Genomic DNA, 22,852 nt, shown 5'->3' with positions numbered 1-22,852 from the left:
CTGGTAGGCAGCGAAGGATCCGCCAGAAAACTGGTAGGCAGCGAAGGATCTGCCAGACAACTGGGAGGCAGCGAAGGACCCACCAGACAACTGGTAGGCAGCGAAGGATCCGCCAGAAAACTGGTAGGCAGCGAAGGATCTGCCAGACAACTGGGAGGCAGCGAAGGACCCACCAGACAACTGGGAGGCAGTGAAGGACCCACCAGACAACGGGTAGGCAGCGAAGGATCCGCCAGACAACTGGTAGGCAGTGAAGGATCCGCCAGAAAACTGGTAGGCAGCGAAGGATCTGCCAGACAAGTGGGAGGCAGCGAAGGACCCACCAGACAACTGGGAGGCAGCAAAGGACCCACCAGACAACTGGGAGGCAGCAAAGGACCCACCAGACAACTGGGAGGCAGCAAAAGATCCACTGGACAACTGGGAGGCAGTGAAGGATCCACTGGACAGCTGGGAGGCAGCGAAGGATCCACTGGACAGCTGGGAAGCAGTGATGGATCCACTGGACGGTGGGGAAGCAGTGAAGGATCCACTGGACGGTGGGGAAGCAGTAAAGGACTTCTCAGACAGCGCTGGACACCAGGAAAAGCCAAAGACAGCAGGAAGACCATGATTTACCAATACTAGGGAGGTCCTAAATAAATCTGCCTCTTCCCTGGATGGATCAGGACAAGTCTAAATAACCCACTGGACATCAGAGAGAGCCGAAATAAGACTGCCCCTCCCCCACTACAGCAAGGAGCCCCCAAAAGACACCAAAGGGTCCTGGACAGCAGGCAATCACTGTCAGTCTGACGCAAGGAGCCCCCCAAAGGGTCCTGGACAGCAGGCAATCACTGTCAGTCTGACGCAAGGAGCCCCCCAAAGGGTCCTGGACAGCAGGCAATCACTGTCAGTCTGACGCAAGGAGCCCCCCAAAGGGTCCTGGACAGCAGGCAATCACTGTCAGTCTGATGCAAGGAACACCCCAAAGGGTCCTGGACAGCAGGCAATCACTGTCAGTCTGACTCATCCCGCAGCTCTGGTTGCTGCACCACCTCTGCTTTACACTGCAGCTCTGCTTGTTCAGGAGAGACGATCTGATGGGGGTTATGCTCCTGGGAATGTGGCAGGTTTCTCAGGACTTGGTTCTGTTCATGTGCGGAGTTTTGTTGTGACTGAGGCGTCTTCTGTGGCCGCCTGCGACTTTATAGCACTAATCCCAGGATTTATGATGCTGCGCCGCCTGCAGGCAGAATAGCGCCTGAACCGCAGAGATTCCCCCGGTGTCACAGCTGGAGGGGCAGGACCCCTCCGGGGGGCGCAGCACAGGGGAGGGTCCGGCGCTGTCCGGGCTTGTACTGTGCGATCTGCAGTGTAGCCGGAGCTGCCGAGTGCATAACGCCTGCCGGGGTCTGCCGCGCACCGGGAGAGGGGCTCCTGCACAGAACACCGGGGTCTGCCGCGCACCGGGAGAGGGGCTCCTGCACAGAACACCGGGGTCTGCCGCGCACCGGGAGAGGGGCTCCTGCAGGTAAGACCCTAGGATCGGGCTCACCGGGGCTGTACAGTGGCATCGCCGCCTTCCTGCTGTCGCTTGTAGTTTTTCTGGACTTCAAGCGCTGCCGCTCTCACGGTGCTCACCTCTTACCGGAGACGGTAGCCCAGCCCCGGTCACTGTCTGGTTTCGTTTTGAAAGTTGAAGGACGTTTTATAGAACAAATTTATGCCTTATAATAGCTAATGTAGGGGGTCTGAATGAGGAGGACAGACGGGTCTGGAAGAGGATGAGGATAGAGGTGTCTAAAGGAGGAGGATGGATGGGTCTAGAGGAGGAGAATAGAGGGGTCTAGAGGAGGAGGATGGATGGGTCTAGAGGAGGAGAATAGAGGGGTCTAGAGGAGGAGGATGGATGGGTCTAGAGGAGGAGGATAGAGGGGTCTAGAGGAGGAGGATAGAGGGGTCTAGAGGAGGAGGATAGAGGGGTCTAGAGGAGGAGGATAGAGGGGTCTAGAGGAGGAGGATGGATGGGTCTAGAGGAGGAGGATAGAGGGGTCTAGAGGAGGAGGATAGAGGGGTCTAGAGGAGGAGGATAGAGGGGTCTAGAGGAGGAGGATAGAGGGGTTTGGAAAAGGAGGAGAACAGACTGGTCTAGAAGAGGAAGACAGAGGGGTTTGGAAAAGGAGAACAGACTCGTCTAGAAGAGGACAGAGGAGTCTGGAGAAGGAGGAGGACAGATTGGTCTAGAAAAGGAAGATAGGCTCTGGAGAAGGAGGAGGATAGACTGGTCTAGAAGAGGAAGATAGGCTCTGAAGAAGGACGACAGACTGGTCTAGAGGATGAGGACAGACGGTCTGGAGGAGGAAGACAGAGGGGTCTGGAGAAGGAGGAGGACAGACTGGTCTAGAAGAGGAGGACAGAGGAGTCTGGAGAAGGAGGAGAGACTGGTCTAGAAGAGGAGGACAGAGGGGTCTGGAGAAGGAGGACAGACTGGTCTAGAAGAGGAGGACAGAGGGGTCTAGAGAAGGAGGAGAGACTGGTCTAGAAGAGAAGGACAGAGGGCTCTGGAGAAGGAGGAGGACAGACTGGTCTAGAAGAGGAGGACAGAGGGCTCTGGAGAAGGACAGACCGGTCTAGAAGAGGAGGACAGAAGGGTCCGGAGAAGGAGGAGAGACTGGTCTAGAAGAGGAGGACAGAGGGATCTGGAGAAGGAGGAGAGACTGGTCTAGAAGAGGAGGACAGAGGGGTCTGGAGAAGGCGGAGGACAGACTGGTCTAGAAGAGGAGGACAGAGGGGTTTGGAGAAGGAGGACAGACTGGTCTAGAAGAGGACAGAGGGGTCTGGAGAAGGAGGAGGACAGACTGGTCTAGAAGAGGAGGACAGAGGGGTCTGGAGAAGGAGGAGAGACTGGTCTAGAAGAGGAGGAAAGAGGGGTCTCGAGAAGAAGGAGGACAGACTGGTCTAGAAGAGGAGGAGAGACTGGTCTAGAAGAGGAGGACAGAGGGGTCTGGAGAAGGAGGACAGACTGGTCTAGAAGAGGAGGACAGAGGGGTCTGGAGAAGGAGGAGAACAGACTGGTCTAGAAGAGGACAGAGGGGTCTGGAGAAGGCGGAGGACAGACTGGTCTAGAAGAGGAGGACAGAGGGGTCTGGAGAAGGAGGAGGACAGACTGGTCTTGAAGAGGACAGAGGGGTCTGGAGAAGGAGGAGGACAGACTGGTCTAGAAGAAGAGGACAGAGGGGTCTGGAGAAGGAGGAGAGACTGGTCTAGAAGAGGAGGAAAGAGGGGTCTGGAGAAGAAGGAGGACAGACTGGTGTAGAAGAGGAGGAGAGACTGGTCTAGAAGAGGAGGACAGAGGGGTCTGGAGAAGGAGGAGAGACTGGTCTAGAAGAGGAGGACAGAGGGTTCTGGAGAAGGAGGAGGACAGACTGGTCTAGAAGAGGAGGACAGAGGGGTCTGGAGAAGGAGGAGAGCCTGGTCTAGAAGAGGAGGACAGAGGGGTCTGGAGAAGAAGGAGGACAGACTGGTCTAGAAGAGGAGGACAGAGGGGTCTGAAGAAGGAGGACAGACTGGTCTAGAGGAGGAGGACAGAGGGGTCTGGAGAAGGAGGAGAGACTGGTCTAGAAGAGGAGGACAGAGGGGTCTTGAGAAGGAGGAGAGACTGGTCTAGAAGAGGAGGACAGAGGGGTCTGGAGAAGGAGGAGGACAGAATGGTCTAGAAGAGGAGGACAGAGGGGTCTGGAGAAGGAGGAGGACAGACTGGTCTAGAAGGGGAGGACAGAGGGGTCTGGAGTTGGAGGAGGACAGACTGGTCTAGAAGAGGAGGACAGAGGGGTCTGGAGAAGGAGGAGAGACTGGTCTAGAAGAGGAGGACAGAGGCTTCTGGAGAAGGAGGACAGACTGGTCTAGAAGAGGATGAGGAGAGACTGGTCTAGAAGAGGAGGACAGAGGGGTCTGGAGAAGGAGGAGAGACTGGTCTAGAAGAGGAGGACAGAGGGGTCTGGAGAAGGAGGACAGACTGGTCTAGAGGAGGAGGACAGAGGGGTCTGGAGAAGGAGGAGAGACTGGTCTAGAAGAGGAGGACAGAGGGGTCTTGAGAAGGAGGAGAGACTGGTCTAGAAGAGGAGGACAGAGGGGTCTGGAGAAGGAGGAGGACAGAATGGTCTAGAAGAGGAGGACAGAGGGGTCTGGAGTTGGAGGAGGACAGACTGGTCTAGAAGAGGAGGACAGAGGGGTCTGGAGAAGGAGGAGAGACTGGTCTAGAAGAGGATGAGGAGAGACTGGTCTAGAAGAGGAGGACAGAGGGGTCTGGAGAAGGAGGAGAGACTGGTCTAGAAGAGGACAGAGGGGTCTGGAGAAGGAGGAGGACAGACTGGTCTAGAAGAGGAGGACAGAGGGGTCTGGAGAAGAAGGAGGACAGACTGGTCTAGAAGAGGAGGAGGAGAGACTGGTCTAGAAGAGGAGGACAGAGGAGTCTGGAGAAGGAGGAGAGACTGGTCTAGAAGAGGAGGACAGAGGGGTCTGGAGAAGGCGGAGGACAGACTGGTCTAGAAGAGGAGGACAGAGGGGTCTGGAGAAGGAGGAGAGACTGGTCTAGAAGAGGACAGAGGGGTCTGGAGAAGGCGGAGGACAGACTGGTCTAGAAGAGGAGGACAGAGGGAGAAGGAGGAGGACAGACTGGTCTAGAAGAGGACAAAGGGGTCTGGAGAAGGAGGAGGACAGACTGGTCTAGAAGAAGAGGACAGAGGGGTCTGGAGAAGGAGGAGAGACTGGTCTAGAAGAGGAGGACAGAGGGGTCTTGAGAAGGAGGAGAGACTGGTCTAGAAGAGGAGGACAGAGGGGTCTGGAGAAGGAGGAGGACAGAATGGTCTAGAAGAGGAGGACAGAGGGGTCTGGAGTTGGAGGAGGACAGACTGGTCTAGAAGAGGAGGACAGAGGGGTCTGGAGAAGGAGGAGAGACTGGTCTAGAAGAGGATGAGGAGAGACTGGTCTAGAAGAGGAGGACAGAGGGGTCTGGAGAAGGAGGAGAGACTGGTCTAGAAGAGGACAGAGGGGTCTGGAGAAGGAGGAGGACAGACTGGTCTAGAAGAGGAGGACAGAGGGGTCTGGAGAAAGAGGAGAGACTGGTCTAGAAGAGGAGGACAGAGGGGTCTGGAGAAGAAGGAGGACAGACTGGTCTAGAAGAGGAGGAGGAGAGACTGGTCTAGAAGAGGAGGACAGAGGAGTCTGGAGAAGGAGGAGAGACTGGTCTAGAAGAGGAGGACAGAGGGGTCTGGAGAAGGCGGAGGACAGACTGGTCTAGAAGAGGAGGACAGAGGGGTCTGGAGAAGGAGGAGAGACTGGTCTAGAAGAGGAGGACAGAGGGGTCTGGAGAAGGCGGAGGACAGACTGGTCTAGAAGAGGAGGACAGAGGGAGAAGGAGGAGGACAGACTGGTCTAGAAGAGGACAAAGGGGTCTGGAGAAGGAGGAGGACAGACTGGTCTAGAAGAAGAGGACAGAGGGGTCTGGAGAAGGAGGAGAGACTGGTCTAGAAGAGGAGGACAGAGGGGTCTGGAGAAGAAGGAGGACAGACTGGTCTAGAAGAGGAGGAGAGACTGGTCTAGAAGAGGAGGACAGAGGGGTCTGGAGAAGGAGGAGAGACTGGTCTAGAAGAGGAGGACAGAGGGGTCTGGAGAAGGTGGAGGACAGACTGGTCTAGAAGAGGAGGACAGAGGGGTCTGGAGAAGGAGGAGAGACTGGTCTAGAAGAGGAGGAAAGAGGGGTCTCGAGAAGAAGGAGGACAGACTGGTCTAGAAGAGGAGGAGAGACTGGTCTAGAAGAGGAGGACAGAGGGGTCTGGAGAAGGAGGACAGACTGGTCTAGAAGAGGAGGACAGAGGGGTCTGGAGAAGGAGGAGAACAGACTGGTCTAGAAGAGGACAGAGGGGTCTGGAGAAGGCGGAGGACAGACTGGTCTAGAAGAGGAGGACAGAGGGGTCTGGAGAAGGAGGAGGACAGACTGGTCTTGAAGAGGACAGAGGGGTCTGGAGAAGGAGGAGGACAGACTGGTCTAGAAGAAGAGGACAGAGGGGTCTGGAGAAGGAGGAGAGACTGGTCTAGAAGAGGAGGAAAGAGGGGTCTGGAGAAGAAGGAGGACAGACTGGTGTAGAAGAGGAGGAGAGACTGGTCTAGAAGAGGAGGACAGAGGGGTCTGGAGAAGGAGGAGAGACTGGTCTAGAAGAGGAGGACAGAGGGTTCTGGAGAAGGAGGAGGACAGACTGGTCTAGAAGAGGAGGACAGAGGGGTCTGGAGAAGGAGGAGAGCCTGGTCTAGAAGAGGAGGACAGAGGGGTCTGGAGAAGAAGGAGGACAGACTGGTCTAGAAGAGGAGGACAGAGGGGTCTGAAGAAGGAGGACAGACTGGTCTAGAGGAGGAGGACAGAGGGGTCTGGAGAAGGAGGAGAGACTGGTCTAGAAGAGGAGGACAGAGGGGTCTTGAGAAGGAGGAGAGACTGGTCTAGAAGAGGAGGACAGAGGGGTCTGGAGAAGGAGGAGGACAGAATGGTCTAGAAGAGGAGGACAGAGGGGTCTGGAGAAGGAGGAGGACAGACTGGTCTAGAAGGGGAGGACAGAGGGGTCTGGAGTTGGAGGAGGACAGACTGGTCTAGAAGAGGAGGACAGAGGGGTCTGGAGAAGGAGGAGAGACTGGTCTAGAAGAGGAGGACAGAGGCTTCTGGAGAAGGAGGACAGACTGGTCTAGAAGAGGATGAGGAGAGACTGGTCTAGAAGAGGAGGACAGAGGGGTCTGGAGAAGGAGGAGAGACTGGTCTAGAAGAGGAGGACAGAGGGGTCTGGAGAAGGAGGACAGACTGGTCTAGAGGAGGAGGACAGAGGGGTCTGGAGAAGGAGGAGAGACTGGTCTAGAAGAGGAGGACAGAGGGGTCTTGAGAAGGAGGAGAGACTGGTCTAGAAGAGGAGGACAGAGGGGTCTGGAGAAGGAGGAGGACAGAATGGTCTAGAAGAGGAGGACAGAGGGGTCTGGAGTTGGAGGAGGACAGACTGGTCTAGAAGAGGAGGACAGAGGGGTCTGGAGAAGGAGGAGAGACTGGTCTAGAAGAGGATGAGGAGAGACTGGTCTAGAAGAGGAGGACAGAGGGGTCTGGAGAAGGAGGAGAGACTGGTCTAGAAGAGGACAGAGGGGTCTGGAGAAGGAGGAGGACAGACTGGTCTAGAAGAGGAGGACAGAGGGGTCTGGAGAAGAAGGAGGACAGACTGGTCTAGAAGAGGAGGAGGAGAGACTGGTCTAGAAGAGGAGGACAGAGGAGTCTGGAGAAGGAGGAGAGACTGGTCTAGAAGAGGAGGACAGAGGGGTCTGGAGAAGGCGGAGGACAGACTGGTCTAGAAGAGGAGGACAGAGGGGTCTGGAGAAGGAGGAGAGACTGGTCTAGAAGAGGACAGAGGGGTCTGGAGAAGGCGGAGGACAGACTGGTCTAGAAGAGGAGGACAGAGGGAGAAGGAGGAGGACAGACTGGTCTAGAAGAGGACAAAGGGGTCTGGAGAAGGAGGAGGACAGACTGGTCTAGAAGAAGAGGACAGAGGGGTCTGGAGAAGGAGGAGAGACTGGTCTAGAAGAGGAGGACAGAGGGGTCTTGAGAAGGAGGAGAGACTGGTCTAGAAGAGGAGGACAGAGGGGTCTGGAGAAGGAGGAGGACAGAATGGTCTAGAAGAGGAGGACAGAGGGGTCTGGAGTTGGAGGAGGACAGACTGGTCTAGAAGAGGAGGACAGAGGGGTCTGGAGAAGGAGGAGAGACTGGTCTAGAAGAGGATGAGGAGAGACTGGTCTAGAAGAGGAGGACAGAGGGGTCTGGAGAAGGAGGAGAGACTGGTCTAGAAGAGGACAGAGGGGTCTGGAGAAGGAGGAGGACAGACTGGTCTAGAAGAGGAGGACAGAGGGGTCTGGAGAAAGAGGAGAGACTGGTCTAGAAGAGGAGGACAGAGGGGTCTGGAGAAGAAGGAGGACAGACTGGTCTAGAAGAGGAGGAGGAGAGACTGGTCTAGAAGAGGAGGACAGAGGAGTCTGGAGAAGGAGGAGAGACTGGTCTAGAAGAGGAGGACAGAGGGGTCTGGAGAAGGCGGAGGACAGACTGGTCTAGAAGAGGAGGACAGAGGGGTCTGGAGAAGGAGGAGAGACTGGTCTAGAAGAGGAGGACAGAGGGGTCTGGAGAAGGCGGAGGACAGACTGGTCTAGAAGAGGAGGACAGAGGGAGAAGGAGGAGGACAGACTGGTCTAGAAGAGGACAAAGGGGTCTGGAGAAGGAGGAGGACAGACTGGTCTAGAAGAAGAGGACAGAGGGGTCTGGAGAAGGAGGAGAGACTGGTCTAGAAGAGGAGGACAGAGGGGTCTGGAGAAGAAGGAGGACAGACTGGTCTAGAAGAGGAGGAGAGACTGGTCTAGAAGAGGAGGACAGAGGGGTCTGGAGAAGGAGGAGAGACTGGTCTAGAAGAGGAGGACAGAGGGGTCTGGAGAAGGTGGAGGACAGACTGGTCTAGAAGAGGAGGACAGAGGGGTCTGGAGAAGGAGGAGAGACTGGTCTAGAAGAGGAGGAAAGAGGGGTCTCGAGAAGAAGGAGGACAGACTGGTCTAGAAGAGGAGGAGAGACTGGTCTAGAAGAGGAGGACAGAGGGGTCTGGAGAAGGAGGACAGACTGGTCTAGAAGAGGAGGACAGAGGGGTCTGGAGAAGGAGGAGAACAGACTGGTCTAGAAGAGGACAGAGGGGTCTGGAAAAGGCGGAGGACAGACTGGTCTAGAAGAGGAGGACAGAGGGGTCTGGAGAAGGAGGAGGACAGACTGGTCTTGAAGAGGACAGAGGGGTCTGGAGAAGGAGGAGGACAGACTGGTCTAGAAGAAGAGGACAGAGGGGTCTGGAGAAGGAGGAGAGACTGGTCTAGAAGAGGAGGAAAGAGGGGTCTGGAGAAGAAGGAGGACAGACTGGTGTAGAAGAGGAGGAGAGACTGGTCTAGAAGAGGAGGACAGAGGGGTCTGGAGAAGGAGGAGAGACTGGTCTAGAAGAGGAGGACAGAGGGTTCTGGAGAAGGAGGAGGACAGACTGGTCTAGAAGAGGAGGACAGAGGGGTCTGGAGAAGGAGGAGAGACTGGTCTAGAAGAGGAGGACAGAGGGGTCTGGAGAAGAAGGAGGACAGACTGGTCTAGAAGAGGAGGACAGAGGGGTCTGAAGAAGGAGGACAGACTGGTCTAGAGGAGGAGGACAGAGGGGTCTGGAGAAGGAGGAGAGACTGGTCTAGAAGAGGAGGACAGAGGGGTCTTGAGAAGGAGGAGAGACTGGTCTAGAAGAGGAGGACAGAGGGGTCTGGAGAAGGAGGAGGACAGAATGGTCTAGAAGAGGAGGACAGAGGGGTCTGGAGAAGGAGGAGGACAGACTGGTCTAGAAGGGGAGGACAGAGGGGTCTGGAGTTGGAGGAGGACAGACTGGTCTAGAAGAGGAGGACAGAGGGGTCTGGAGAAGGAGGAGAGACTGGTCTAGAAGAGGAGGACAGAGGCTTCTGGAGAAGGAGGACAGACTGGTCTAGAAGAGGATGAGGAGAGACTGGTCTAGAAGAGGAGGACAGAGGGGTCTGGAGAAGGAGGAGAGACTGGTCTAGAAGAGGAGGACAGAGGGGTCTGGAGAAGGAGGACAGACTGGTCTAGAGGAGGAGGACAGAGGGGTCTGGAGAAGGAGGAGAGACTGGTCTAGAAGAGGAGGACAGAGGGGTCTTGAGAAGGAGGAGAGACTGGTCTAGAAGAGGAGGACAGAGGGGTCTGGAGAAGGAGGAGGACAGAATGGTCTAGAAGAGGAGGACAGAGGGGTCTGGAGTTGGAGGAGGACAGACTGGTCTAGAAGAGGAGGACAGAGGGGTCTGGAGAAGGAGGAGAGACTGGTCTAGAAGAGGATGAGGAGAGACTGGTCTAGAAGAGGAGGACAGAGGGGTCTGGAGAAGGAGGAGAGACTGGTCTAGAAGAGGACAGAGGGGTCTGGAGAAGGAGGAGGACAGACTGGTCTAGAAGAGGAGGACAGAGGGGTCTGGAGAAGAAGGAGGACAGACTGGTCTAGAAGAGGAGGAGGAGAGACTGGTCTAGAAGAGGAGGACAGAGGAGTCTGGAGAAGGAGGAGAGACTGGTCTAGAAGAGGAGGACAGAGGGGTCTGGAGAAGGCGGAGGACAGACTGGTCTAGAAGAGGAGGACAGAGGGGTCTGGAGAAGGAGGAGAGACTGGTCTAGAAGAGGACAGAGGGGTCTGGAGAAGGCGGAGGACAGACTGGTCTAGAAGAGGAGGACAGAGGGAGAAGGAGGAGGACAGACTGGTCTAGAAGAGGACAAAGGGGTCTGGAGAAGGAGGAGGACAGACTGGTCTAGAAGAAGAGGACAGAGGGGTCTGGAGAAGGAGGAGAGACTGGTCTAGAAGAGGAGGACAGAGGGGTCTTGAGAAGGAGGAGAGACTGGTCTAGAAGAGGAGGACAGAGGGGTCTGGAGAAGGAGGAGGACAGAATGGTCTAGAAGAGGAGGACAGAGGGGTCTGGAGTTGGAGGAGGACAGACTGGTCTAGAAGAGGAGGACAGAGGGGTCTGGAGAAGGAGGAGAGACTGGTCTAGAAGAGGATGAGGAGAGACTGGTCTAGAAGAGGAGGACAGAGGGGTCTGGAGAAGGAGGAGAGACTGGTCTAGAAGAGGACAGAGGGGTCTGGAGAAGGAGGAGGACAGACTGGTCTAGAAGAGGAGGACAGAGGGGTCTGGAGAAAGAGGAGAGACTGGTCTAGAAGAGGAGGACAGAGGGGTCTGGAGAAGAAGGAGGACAGACTGGTCTAGAAGAGGAGGAGGAGAGACTGGTCTAGAAGAGGAGGACAGAGGAGTCTGGAGAAGGAGGAGAGACTGGTCTAGAAGAGGAGGACAGAGGGGTCTGGAGAAGGCGGAGGACAGACTGGTCTAGAAGAGGAGGACAGAGGGGTCTGGAGAAGGAGGAGAGACTGGTCTAGAAGAGGACAGAGGGGTCTGGAGAAGGCGGAGGACAGACTGGTCTAGAAGAGGAGGACAGAGGGAGAAGGAGGAGGACAGACTGGTCTAAAAGAGGACAAAGGGGTCTGGAGAAGGAGGAGGACAGACTGGTCTAGAAGAGGACAGAGGGGTCTGGAGAAGGAGGAGAGACTGGTCTAGAAGAGGAGGACAGAGGGGTCTGGAGAAGAAGGAGGACAGACTGGTCTAGAAGAGGAGGAGAGACTGGTCTAGAAGAGGAGGACAGAGGGGTCTGGAGAAGGAGGAGAGACTGGTCTAGAAGAGGAGGACAGAGGGGTCTGGAGAAGGTGGAGGACAGACTGGTCTAGAAGAGGAGGACAGAGAGGTCTGGAGAAGGAGGAAATCAGACTGGTCTAGAAGAGGACAGAGGGGTCTGGAGAAGGAGGAGGACAGACTGGTCTAGAAGAGGAGGACAGAGGGGTCTGGAGAAGGAGGAGGACCGACTGGTCTAGAAGAGGAGGACAGAGGGGTCTGGAGAAGGAGGAGAGACTGGTCTAGAAGAGGAGGACAGAGGGGTCTGGAGAAGAAGGAGGACAGACTAGTCTAGAAGAGGAGGACAGAGGGGTCTGGAGAAGGAGGACAGACTGGTCTAGAAGAGGAAGACAGAGGGGTCTGGAGAAAGAGGACAGACTGGTCTAGAAGAGGACAGAGGGGTCTGGAGAAGGCGGAGGACAGACTGGTCTAGAAGAGGAGGACAGAGGGGTCTGGAGAAGGAGGAGGACAGACTGGTCTAGAAGAGGGATCTCAGAGGGGTCTGGAGAAGGAGGACAGACTGGTCTAGAAGAGGAGGACAGGGGTCTGGAGAAGGAGGAGGACAGACTGATCTAGAGGAGGAAGATAGGCTCTGGAGAAGGACAGTGGGATCTGAAAGAGGATGACAAACTGATCTAGAGAGGAGGACTGAGGGGTCTGGAGGAGGAGGACAGACTGGTCTAGAAGAGGAGGACTGAGGGGTCTGGAGAAGGAGGAGGACAGACTGGTCTTGAAGAGGAGGACAGAGGGGTCTGAAGAAGGAGGAGGACAGACTGGTATAGAAGAGGAGGACAGAGGGGTCTGGAGAAGGAGGAGGACAGACTGGTCTAGAAGAGGAGGACAGAGGGGTCTGGAGAAGGACAGACTGGTCTAGAAGAGAAGGACAGAGGGGTCTGAAGAAGGAGGAGGACAGACTGGTATAGAAGAGGAGGACAGAGGGGTCTGGAGAAGGAGGAGGACAGACTGGTCTAGAAGAGGAGGACTGAGGGGTCTGGAGAAGGAGGAGGACAGACTGGTCTAGAAGAGGAGGACAGGGGTCTGGAGAAGGAGGAGGACAGACTGATTTAGAGGAGGAAGATAGGCTCTGGAGAAGGACAGTGGGATCTGAAGGAGGATGACAAACTGATCTAGAGAGGAGGACTGAGGGGTCTGGAGAAGGAGGAGGACAGACTGGTCTAGAAGAGGAGGACTGAGGGGTCTGGAGAAGGAGGAGGACAGACTGGTATAGAAGAGGAGGACAGAGGGGTCTGGAGAAGGAGGAGGACAGACTGGTCTAGAAGAGGAGGACAGAGGGGTTTGGAGAAGGAGGACAGACTGGTCTAGAAGAGGAGGACAGAGGGGTCTGGAGAAGGAGGAGGACAGACTGGTCTAGAAGAGGAGGACAGAGGGGTCTGGAGAAGGAGGACAGACTGGTATAGAGGAGGAGGACAGAGGGGTCTGGAGAAGCAGGAGGACAGACTGGTCTAGAAGAGGAGGACAGAGGGGTCTGGAGAAGGAGGAGAGACTGGTCTAGAAGAGAAGGACAGAGGATTCTGGAGAAGGAGGACAGACTGGTCTAGAAGAGGAGGACAGAGGGGTCTGGAGAAGTAGGAGGACAGACTGGTCTAGAAAAGAAGGACAGAGGGGTCTGGAGAAGGAGGAGGACAGACTGGTCTAGAAGAGAAGGACAGAGGGGTCTGGTGAAGGGAATTCCTGCCTTTCCATTATGGAGATACAGGGCAGGAAATCCGCAGGAATTCTGCATGAAATCCGCACTGTTCCGCAGGTTTACTGCAACAATTCCGCAGAAATACCGCATGGATAGCTGCGGATTTCGGGGAGATGCTGAGTGAACCTGCGGAAATACCTGCAGAAAAGTCCGCGGGTATGATCTCCCGTGGGCACATGGCCAGAGGGTGTGGAGTGGGAGGAGGACAAAGGGGTGTAGTGGAAGAGGAGGACAACGTTTTGTGGTGAAGAAGCAGGAAAGAGGGATCTGGGGAGGGGGAAAGATGGGCTTTGAGGAGGAGGACAAAAAAACCTGGAGAATGAAAGCTACTGTGTAGGAGTCTCAAGGCTTGAGAACAGAGGGGGTCTGGAGGAGGAGGACAGAGGGGTGTAGCAGAGGAGGACAGAGTGGTGTGGAGAAGAAGGACAGAGGATTCTGAAGGAGGAGGACGGAGGGGTCAGGAATAGAAGGAGGAGAACAAAGGAACATGGAGGATCAGGAATCTGGAGAATAAGAGCTACTTTAGAGTGGTCTGGAGAGTAGAAAGACAGGGCGGTCTGGAGGAGGATCATGACAAAGGGGTCTGCAGGAGGACAGAGGGTCTGGAAGGGGAAGAGGACAGAAACGTTTGGAGGAAGAGTACAAAGAGGTCTGGAGGAAAAGCAGGACAGAGGGGTCTGAAGGAGGAGAAGGACCGAAGGGTCTTGAGGTGGACAGAAGGGTCTTGAGATGGACAGAGGGGTCTGGAGGAGGATAAGGTTGTAGAGGAGAAGATGGACAGAGTGCTGTGGAGGAAAACATAGGCGTTTTGAGGAGGACATAGGGGTGTGGATGAGAAGGTGGAATGAGGGGTCGGGAGCAGGATGACGGAAGGGTCTGGAGTAGAACAGAGGGGTCTGGAGGAGAAGAGATGAGTTTGGAGTAGAAGGACAAAAGGGTAGAGGAGAAGGTGGATAGAGGGGTCTGGAGGAGGTGGATAGAGGGGTCTGGAGGAGCAGGACAGAGGAAATTTGAGGGGAACTGAGGAACCTTGGGTCTTGAGGAGGAGAACAGAAGAACCTGGAGGAGACCATAGGAACCTGGAAGTGGAGTACATAGAGACTTGGAAGAGGAGTACAGAGGAACTGGCAGCATAAGGAGGAAGAAAAGGATAGAAGTAACTGGAAAATGAGAAGGACAGAGGAACCTGGAGAACGATGAGGACAGAGCAACGAAAGGAACCTGGAAGTGAAGGACAGAGGAACTGGCAGAAGAAGGAGGAAGAGAATGATAGAGGTACCTGGAAAATGAGGAGCAGGAGGACAGAGGAATCAGGAGAATGAGAACAGAAAAGCCAGGAGGAGGAGGAGGACAGAGGAACCTGAAAAGGATAGAGGAACCTGGAGAATGAGGAGGAAGACAGATAAACCAGGAGAAGGACGGAGGAACCTTTAGAAAGAGGACCGAGGAACCTGGAGAATGAAGAGGAAAATATGGGCAGAGGAACCTGGAAAATGAGGAGGACAGTGTAATCTAGAGGATGGATGAACCTAGAGGAGGAGAAGAACTTGAAGGAGGACAAGGAGCCTAGCGAATGATAACAGGAGAACCTGGAGGAAGTGAGCAGAGGAACCTAGAAAATGAGGAGGAGGAGGACAGAGGAACCTAGACGAAGAGGAGAAGAACATGGAGGAAGGAGACAGAGGAGCCTGGAAAAGGAGGACTATAGAAGAAGAGAAGTAGAAAGACAGGAACCTGGAGGAGAAGAAGAAGTAGAAGGACAAAGGAAAACTGAGGAGTAGGACAAAAGAGGATGAGGAACCAGGAGAAGGAGAAAGAGATGTGGAGGGATGAGGGTCGCCCGGATCTCAGGATGTTGGGAGAGTAGTCAGGTGAGAAGTGTTCTTCAGCATCGTACTTTCATAGGCTTTCACCCCATTATTCCGGCCCCATTTGGGGGAGAGGGGTGTTGTTTGATTCTCCTGAAATTCCCAGTGAGTGATCCTCCAGTTTATGTGGGATGGGGGGTCATTAAGACAAATGCCAATACCCCAAATACTTCCTCCTGAATGGACGGCTGTGGAGACCACCCACTGTCCGGTGCCAGTAGTCTGCGACTGGACGCACGCCCGGTCACGCCTGTTAGGAGATGTTTCCCCATTTTCTGCATTCAGTTAAGATTTCAGTGGTTATTTGGAAATTTTGGAAACAGTCAGCAATCTCGTGATCTTGTGGCCAGAACTTCCACATAGCGGAGCTCCTATAACAGGGGGCAGTGACTGTACAGAGCCTAGTGTAAAGGTTCCCACACTGACCAGGGAGCTGCGGTCAGATCTCAGCTCTGAAGCTGCAGTGATATCCTAGACTCCTGGGGTCACACTCCGGTCTCATATGATGTCTCTGCGAGGAGACTGGAGATGTCAGAGGTGGCGGTATAGTGGTGGTGTAATGTGGAGGTGGTGGTATAGTGGTGGTGTGATGTGGAGGTGGCGGTATAGTGGTGGTGTAATGTGGAGGTGGCGGTATAGTGGTATAGTGGTGGTGTAATGTGGAGGTGGCGGTATAGTGGTGGTGTAATGTGGAGGTGGCGGTATAGTGGTGGTGTAATGTGGAGGTGGCGGTATAGTGGTGGTATAATGTGGAGGTGGCGGTATAGTGGTGGTATAATGTGGAGGTGGCGGTATAGTGGTGGTGTAATGTGGAGGTGGCGGTATAGTGGTGGTGTAATGGGGAGGTGGCGGTATAGTGGTAGTGTAATGTGGAGGTGGCGGTATAGTGGTGGTGTAATGTGGAGGTGGCGGTATAGTGGTGGTGTAATGTGGAGGTGGCGGTATAGTGGTGGTGTAATGTGGAGGTGGCGGTATAGTGGTGGTGTAATGTGGAGGTGGCGGTATAGTGGTGGTGTAATGTGGAGGTGGCGGTATAGTGGTGGTATAATGTGGAAGTGGCGGTATAGTGGTGGTGTAATGTGGAGGTGGCAGTATAGTGGTGGTGTAATGTGGAGGTGGCGGTATAGTGGTGGTGTAATGTGGAGGTGGCGGTATAGTGGTGGTATGATGTGGAGGTGGCGGTATAGTGGTGGTGTGATGTGGAGGTGGCGGTATAGTGGTGGTGTAATGTGGAGGTGGCGGTATAGTGGTGGTGTAATGTGGAGGTGGCGGTATAGTGGTGGTGTAATGTGGAGGTGGCGGTATAGTGGTGGTGTAATGTGGAGGTGGCGGTATAGTGGTGGTGTAATGTGGAGGTGGCGGTATAGTGGTGGTATAATGTTGAGGTGGCGGTATAGTGGTGGTGTAATGTGGAGGTGGCGGTATAGTGGTGGTATAATGTTGAGGTGGCAGTATAGTGGTGGTGTAATGTGGAGGTGGCGGTATAGTGGTGGTGTATGTGGAGATGGCGGTATAGTGGTGGTGTAATGTGGAGGTGGCGGTATAGTGGTGGTGTGATGTGGAGGTGGCGGTATAGTGGTGGTGTAATGTGGAGGTGGCGGTATAGTGGTGGTATAATGTGGAGGTGGCGGTATAGTGGTGGTGTAATGTGGAGATGGCGGTATAGTGGTGGTGTAATGTGGAGGTGGCGGTATAGTGGTGGTGTAATGTGGAGATGGCGGTATAGTGGTGGTGTAATGTGGAGGTGGCGGTATAGTGGTGGTGTAATGTGGAGGTGGCGGTATAGTGGTGGTATAATGTGGAGGTGGCGGTATAGTGGTGGTGTAATGTGGAGGTGGCGGTATAGTGGTGGTGTAATGTGGAGGTGGCGGTATAGTGGTGGTGTAATGTGGAGGTGGCGGTATAGTGGTGGTGTAATGTGGAGGTGGCGGTATAGTGGTGGTGTAATGTGGAGGTGGCGGTATAGTGGTGGTGTAATGTGGAGGTGGCGGTATAGTGGTGGTGTAATGTGGAGGTGGCGGTATAGTGGTGGTGTAATGTGGAGGTGGCGGTATAGTGGTGGTGTAATGTGGAGGTGGCGGTATAGTGGTGGTGTAATGTGGAGGTGGCGGTATAGTGGTGGTGTAATGTGGAGGTGGCGGTATAGTGGTGGTGTGTGTGGAGCCGCTCATGCAGCAGATGCGGGCGTCCTCCGTGTATTTCTTGCTGGTTGCAGCGTTGCGGAGTCGGTGTGCGGGGGACGTGCTGTCCGTAGATCTGGAGCTCGGGGTGATCACCTGCTGCGGGAGATCCTGTGGGATTGTGATCTCTGTGTTTCTGTATCTTCCAGGTTTCCTGTGATCTGTGGACTCTCTCTGCCGTGGCCATGCTGGTGCTTGTGTCCGCCGGGCTCCTGATGGGGGTCGTCCTCCTGCTGCCCCCAGTCTCAGGATTTCCTTTTATTCTCACCCAGTTGAGTACCCGTAAAAGCAGCTGCAAGCCGGTGCCGAGCAGTATGACGCTGTGCCACGGGGTGGGCTACAGCGAGATGCGCCTGCCCAACCTGCTAGGACATGACACCATGAAAGAGGTTCTGCAGCAGGCGGGCTCCTGGGTGCCGCTTCTCACCAAGCAGTGCCACGCAGACACCAAGAAGTTCCTGTGCTCCCTCTTTGCCCCGGTGTGCCTCAGTGACCTGGAGGAGGCCATTCACCCCTGCCGATCCCTGTGTGAGGAGGTCCGGGACGGCTGCACCCCCGTGATGGCCGCCTTCGGGTTTCCGTGGCCGGAGATGTTTAACTGTTCTCAGTTTCCAGAAGGGAACGAACTGTGTGTGCCCCCTGCTGGCATGGAGGATAAGACCCCAGTGTCAAGGGAAGGTAGGTGGCCGGGAGGATGTGAGCGTGGCACGGCGGGAGGATGTGAGCGTGGCATGGCGGGAGGATGTGAGCGTGGCACGGCGGGAGGATGGGAGCGTGGCACGGCAGGAGGATGTGAGCATGGCATGGCAGGAGGTGGCCGGGAGGATGGGAGCATGGCACAGCGGAGGTGGCCGGGAGGATGTGAGCGTGGCACGGCAGGAGGATGTGAGCGTGGCACGGCAGGAGGATGTGAGCGTGGCACGGCAGGAGGATGTGAGCGTGGCACGGCGGGAGGTGGCTGGGATGATGGGAGCGTGGCATATCGAGAAGTGGCCTGGAGGATGTGAGCATGGCACAGCAGGAGGTGGCCAGGACAATGGGAGCGTGGCACATGGCCATTATGTGGCTGGGAGGATGTCAGCGTGGCACAGGAGGTGGCCGGGAGGATGTCAGCGTGGCACGGCTGGGAGGATGTCAGCGTGGCATGGCCGGTGAAGATGTCAGTGTGGCTCGGCTGGGAGGATGTCAGCGTGGCACAGGAGGTGGCCGGGAGGATGTCAGCGTGGCACGGCTGGGAGGATGTCAGCGTGGCATGGCCGGTGAAGATGTCAGTGTGGCTCGGCTGGGAGGATGTCAGCGTGGCATGGCTGGGAGGATGTCAGCGTGGCACAGGAGGTGGCCGGGAGGATGTCAGCGTGGCACGGCTGGGAGGATGTCAGCGTGGTATGGCTGGGAGGATGTCAGCGTGGCTCGGCTGGGAGGATGTCAGCGTGGCATGGCCGGTGAAGATGTCAGTGTGGCTCGGCTGGGAGGATGTCAGTGTGGCTCGGCTGGGAGGATGTCAGTGTGGCTCGGCTGGGAGGATGTCAGCGTGGCTTGGCTGGGAGGATGTCAGCGTGGCACAGGAGGTGGCCGGGAGGATGTCAGCGTGGCACGGCTGGGAGGATGTCAGCGTGGCTCGGCTGGGAGGATGTCAGCGTGGCTCGGCTGGGAGGATGTCAGCGTGGCACGGCTGGGAGGATGTCAGCGTGGCTCGGCTGGGAGGATGTCAGCGTGGCTCGGCTGGGAGGATGTCAGCGTGGCTCGGCTGGGAGGATGTCAGCGTGGCTCGGCTGGGAGGATGTCAGCGTGGCTCGGCTGGGAGGATGTCAGCGTGGCTCGGCTGGGAGGATGTCAGCGTGGCTCGGCTGGGAGGATGTCAGCGTGGCTCGGCTGGGAGGATGTCAGCGTGGCTCGGCTGGGAGGATGTCAGCGTGGCACGGCTGGGAGGATGTCAGCGTGGCTCGGCTGGGAGGATGTCAGCGTGGCTCGGCTGGGAGGATGTCAGCGTGGCTCGGCTGGGAGGATGTCAGCGTGGCTCGGCTGGGAGGATGTCAGCGTGGCTCGGCTGGGAGGATGTCAGCGTGGCTCGGCTGGGAGGATGTCAGCGTGGCACAGCCGGCACCTGTCCTCCCTCTCATGATCTCCCGTCTGCTTTCAGAGCTCCCGTGCTCCGCCTGTCACAGCCCCGCTGACACCGAGAAGGAATTCCTGCAGGATTTCTGCGCCCGGGACTTTGGTGAGTTATTACAAATAAAGTTTATTGAATTTCACAACTGCGAATATAAAGAGCAAAAATAAAGGAACCTCTGACCCCGCCCCGCGGAGATCTCCCAGATCTGTAACTGGTCTATACTGGGACTACACCTAATAGACCCAGAGCAACAGACAGGACACGGCCGCTGTATACAGGAGGGCCAGGGAGAGCCGTGTATCTAATCCTCTCCTGTGTGATACTGTCTGCTGAGCCGTGTATCTAATCCTCTCCTGTGTGATACTGTCTGCTGAGCTGTGTATCTAATCCTATCCTGTGATACTGTCTGCTGAGCCGTGTATCTAATCCTGTCCTGTGTGATACTGTCTGCTGAGCTGTGTATCTAATCCTGTCCTGTGTGATACTGTCTGCTGAGCTGTGTATCTAATCCTCTCCTGTGTGATACTGTCTGCTGAGCTGTGTATCTAATCCTCTCCTGTGTGATACTGTCTGCTGAGCTGTGTATCTAATCCTCTCCTGTGTGATACTGTCTGCTGAGCTGCGTATCTAATCTTCTGTGTGATACTGTCTCCTGACCCGTGTATCTAATCCTATGTGATACATACCCGCACCACTTCCCCATCATTTCCCGCTTGTTGCTCTCGTTCTCAGCCATGAAGGTGACGCTGCGCTCGGTGTCCTCCGTGGAGGGGGACGTCATGGTGGTCCCGGAGGTGCGGAGCCGCACGGTGTATAAAGCCAAGGGCTGGACGGAGGAGGAGCTGAGGAAGACGGTGCTGTGGCTGACGGACGGTGACAGCTGCGTGTGCGCGGAGCTGCAGGAGCCGGGGGCCACGGTGCTGGTCATGGGGCATCGGGCAGACGACCGGCTCGTCATCTCCTGGGTCCGGAAATGGCAGAAGAGCGAGAAGGAAATGAAGAAGTTCTCCCGGACGGTGCGGAAGCTGCAGTGCTAGACCCCGCGGGGGAGGGGGACCCCCATCATCCTCCCCAGGGCCCGCAGCCACCAGAGCGCCATCATCACCGCCATGAGATATTGTAATGTACCCGCCTACTCATCATTATACCCCTCCCTATAGGCCGGCGCAGTGGGTGTGGCCATTATGGGAGGGGGCAGAAAAACAGAACAAAGAGTCTGAGCGCCGCTGCCTCCGGTGGCCACAATCAGTGTGTGCACGCCCTGCCGCCCACGCTTCTTGTGCCGATCAGCCAATCAGCCGAGCCTGTGCACCACGGGTCGGCAGAAGCCACACATATCACCACCTCTTCCAGGCGGCGGTTTTAGTGGCGCTCAGTTCAGAGGATTATTATTTTATATTTTTATGTAATAATGGAAATAAGCAGGAGGGGTAAGAAGATATACAATATTTACATGTGACTGTGCCTTTAAGAGACACTTCTCTCTATATATGACCTGACTCTAATAGGTGGGGTGTAGAGATGCTTATATAAGTACTCCCTGAAGGACCGGACCCTGTATGTTATATGGACCTCCCATTGTGTAATACTCTATATTCCCTGTGGAGGCGCTGCAGGGGAACAGAACACTTACAGAGCTGATCACTGGAGGTCCCGGTACAGAACGTCGGGTCAGCAGCGTAATACTGAGGGACCCTTCAAACAAAAAAGGACTTTCCCTTAAAGGGCTTCTCCATCTGAATGTATTTTAAAGGGTTTCAAGAGTCTCCTCCCACTGATTTCGATGACATTGGCCCAGGACAGACGCTGCTGCGCACCAGGTGCAGAGTCGCCTCCATAGTGCTGAGCGAGGAGACATATACACAGGAGGAGACGTCCCCGGCCCGTATACACAGGAGGAGACGTCCCCGGCCCGTGTGCACAGGAGGAGACGTCCCTGGCCCGTGTGCGCAGGAGGAGACGTCCCCGGCCCGTGTGCGCAGGAGGAGACGTCCCCGGCCCGTATACACAGGAGGAGACGTCCCTGGCCCGTATACACAGGAGGAGACGTCCCCGGCCCGTGTGCGCAGGAGGAGACGTCCCCGGCCCGTGTGCGCAGGAGGAGACGTCCCCGGCCCGTGTGCGCAGGAGGAGACGTCCCCGGCCCGTGTGCGCAGGAGGAGACGTCCCCGGCCCGTGTGCGCAGGAGGAGACGTCCCCGGCCCGTGTGCGCAGGAGGAGACGTCCCCGGCCCGTGTGCGCAGGAGGAGACGTCCCCGGCCCGTGTGCGCAGGAGGAGACGTCCCCGGCCCGTGTGCGCAGGAGGAGACGTCCCCGGCCCGTGTGCGCAGGAGGAGACGTCCCCGGCCCGTGTGCGCAGGAGGAGACGTCCCCGGCCCGTGTGCGCAGGAGGAGACGTCCCCGGCCCGTGTGCGCAGGAGGAGAGGTCCCCGGCCCGTGTGCGCAGGAGGAGACGTCCCCGGCCCGTGTGCGCAGGAGGAGACGTCCCCGGCCCGTGTGCGCAGGAGGAGACGTCCCCGGCCCGTGTGCGCAGGAGGAGACGTCCCCGGCCCGTGTGCGCAGGAGGAGACGTCCCCGGCCCGTGTGCGCAGGAGGAGACGTCCCCGGCCCGTGTGCGCAGGAGGAGACGTCCCCGGCCCGTGTGCGCAGGAGGAGACGTCCCCGGCCCGTGTGCGCAGGAGGAGACGTCCCCGGCCCGTGTGCGCAGGAGGAGACGTCCCCGGCCCGTGTGCGCAGGAGGAGAGGTCCCCGGCCCGTGTGCACAGAAGGAGACGTCCCCGGCCCGTGTGCGCAGGAGGAGACATCCCCGGCCCGTGTGCGCAGGAGGAGACGTCACGGCCCGTGTGCGCAGGAGGAGACGTCACGGCCCGTGTGCACAGGAGGAGATGTCCCCGGCCCGTGTGCGCAGGAGGAGACGTCCCCGGCCCGTGTGCGCAGGAGGAGACGTCCCCGGCCCGTGTGCGCAGGAGGAGACGTCCTCGGCCCGTGTGCACAGAAGGAGACGTCCTCGGCCCGTGTGCGCAGGAGGAGACGTCCTCGGCCCGTGTGCACAGGAGGGGCGTCCCCGGCCCATGTGCACAGGAGGAGAGGTCCCCGGCCCGTGTGCACAGGAGGAGACGTCCCCGGCCCGTGTGCGCAGGAGGAGACGTCCCCGGCCCGTGTGCGCAGGAGGAGACGTCCCCGGCCCGTGTGCGCAGGAGGAGACGTCCCCGGCCCGTGTGCGCAGGAGGAGACGTCCCCGGCCCGTGTGCGCAGGAGGAGACGTCCCCGGCCCGTGTGCGCAGGAGGAGACGTCCCCGGCCCGTGTGCGCAGGAGGAGACGTCCCCGGCCCGTGTGCGCAGGAGGAGACGTCCCCGGCCCGTGTGCGCAGGAGGAGACGTCCCCGGCCCGTGTGCGCAGGAGGAGACGTCCCCGGCCCGTGTGCGCAGGAGGAGACGTCCCCGGCCCGTGTGCGCAGGAGGAGACGTCCCCGGCCCGTGTGCGCAGGAGGAGACGTCCCCGGCCCGTGTGCCCAGGAGGAGACGTCCCCGGCCCGTGTGCGCAGGAGGAGACGTCCCCGGCCCGTGTGCGCAGGAGGAGACGTCCCCGGCCCGTGTGCGCAGGAGGAGACGTCCCCGGCCCGTGTGCGCAGGAGGAGACGTCCCCGGCCCGTGTGCGCAGGAGGAGACGTCCCCGGCCCGAGTGCGCAGGAGGAGACGTCCCCGGCCC

At 57.2% G+C, this 22,852-nt stretch overlaps 1 protein-coding gene across 1 annotated transcript; it reads left to right on the top strand.

Annotated features, from left to right (window-relative positions):
- The first annotated feature begins 1,250 nt into the window (after nucleotides 1–1,250).
- Nucleotides 1,251–21,196, top strand: LOC142290764 (secreted frizzled-related protein 2-like). Its single transcript, XM_075334755.1, has 4 exons — nucleotides 1,251–1,513; nucleotides 17,180–17,708; nucleotides 19,171–19,248; nucleotides 19,876–21,196. The coding sequence occupies exons 2-4, from the start codon at nucleotides 17,216–17,218 to the stop codon at nucleotides 20,178–20,180; spliced, it is 876 nt and encodes a 291-aa protein (XP_075190870.1). The 5' UTR covers nucleotides 1,251–1,513; nucleotides 17,180–17,215; the 3' UTR covers nucleotides 20,181–21,196.
- The last annotated feature ends 1,656 nt before the right edge of the window (nucleotides 21,197–22,852 follow it).

This window comes from Anomaloglossus baeobatrachus, chromosome 2 (genome assembly GCF_048569485.1).
Source record: "Anomaloglossus baeobatrachus isolate aAnoBae1 chromosome 2, aAnoBae1.hap1, whole genome shotgun sequence".
Taxonomy (NCBI): domain Eukaryota; kingdom Metazoa; phylum Chordata; class Amphibia; order Anura; family Aromobatidae; genus Anomaloglossus; species Anomaloglossus baeobatrachus.
This window is presented reverse-complemented; position numbering and strand designations above follow the sequence as displayed.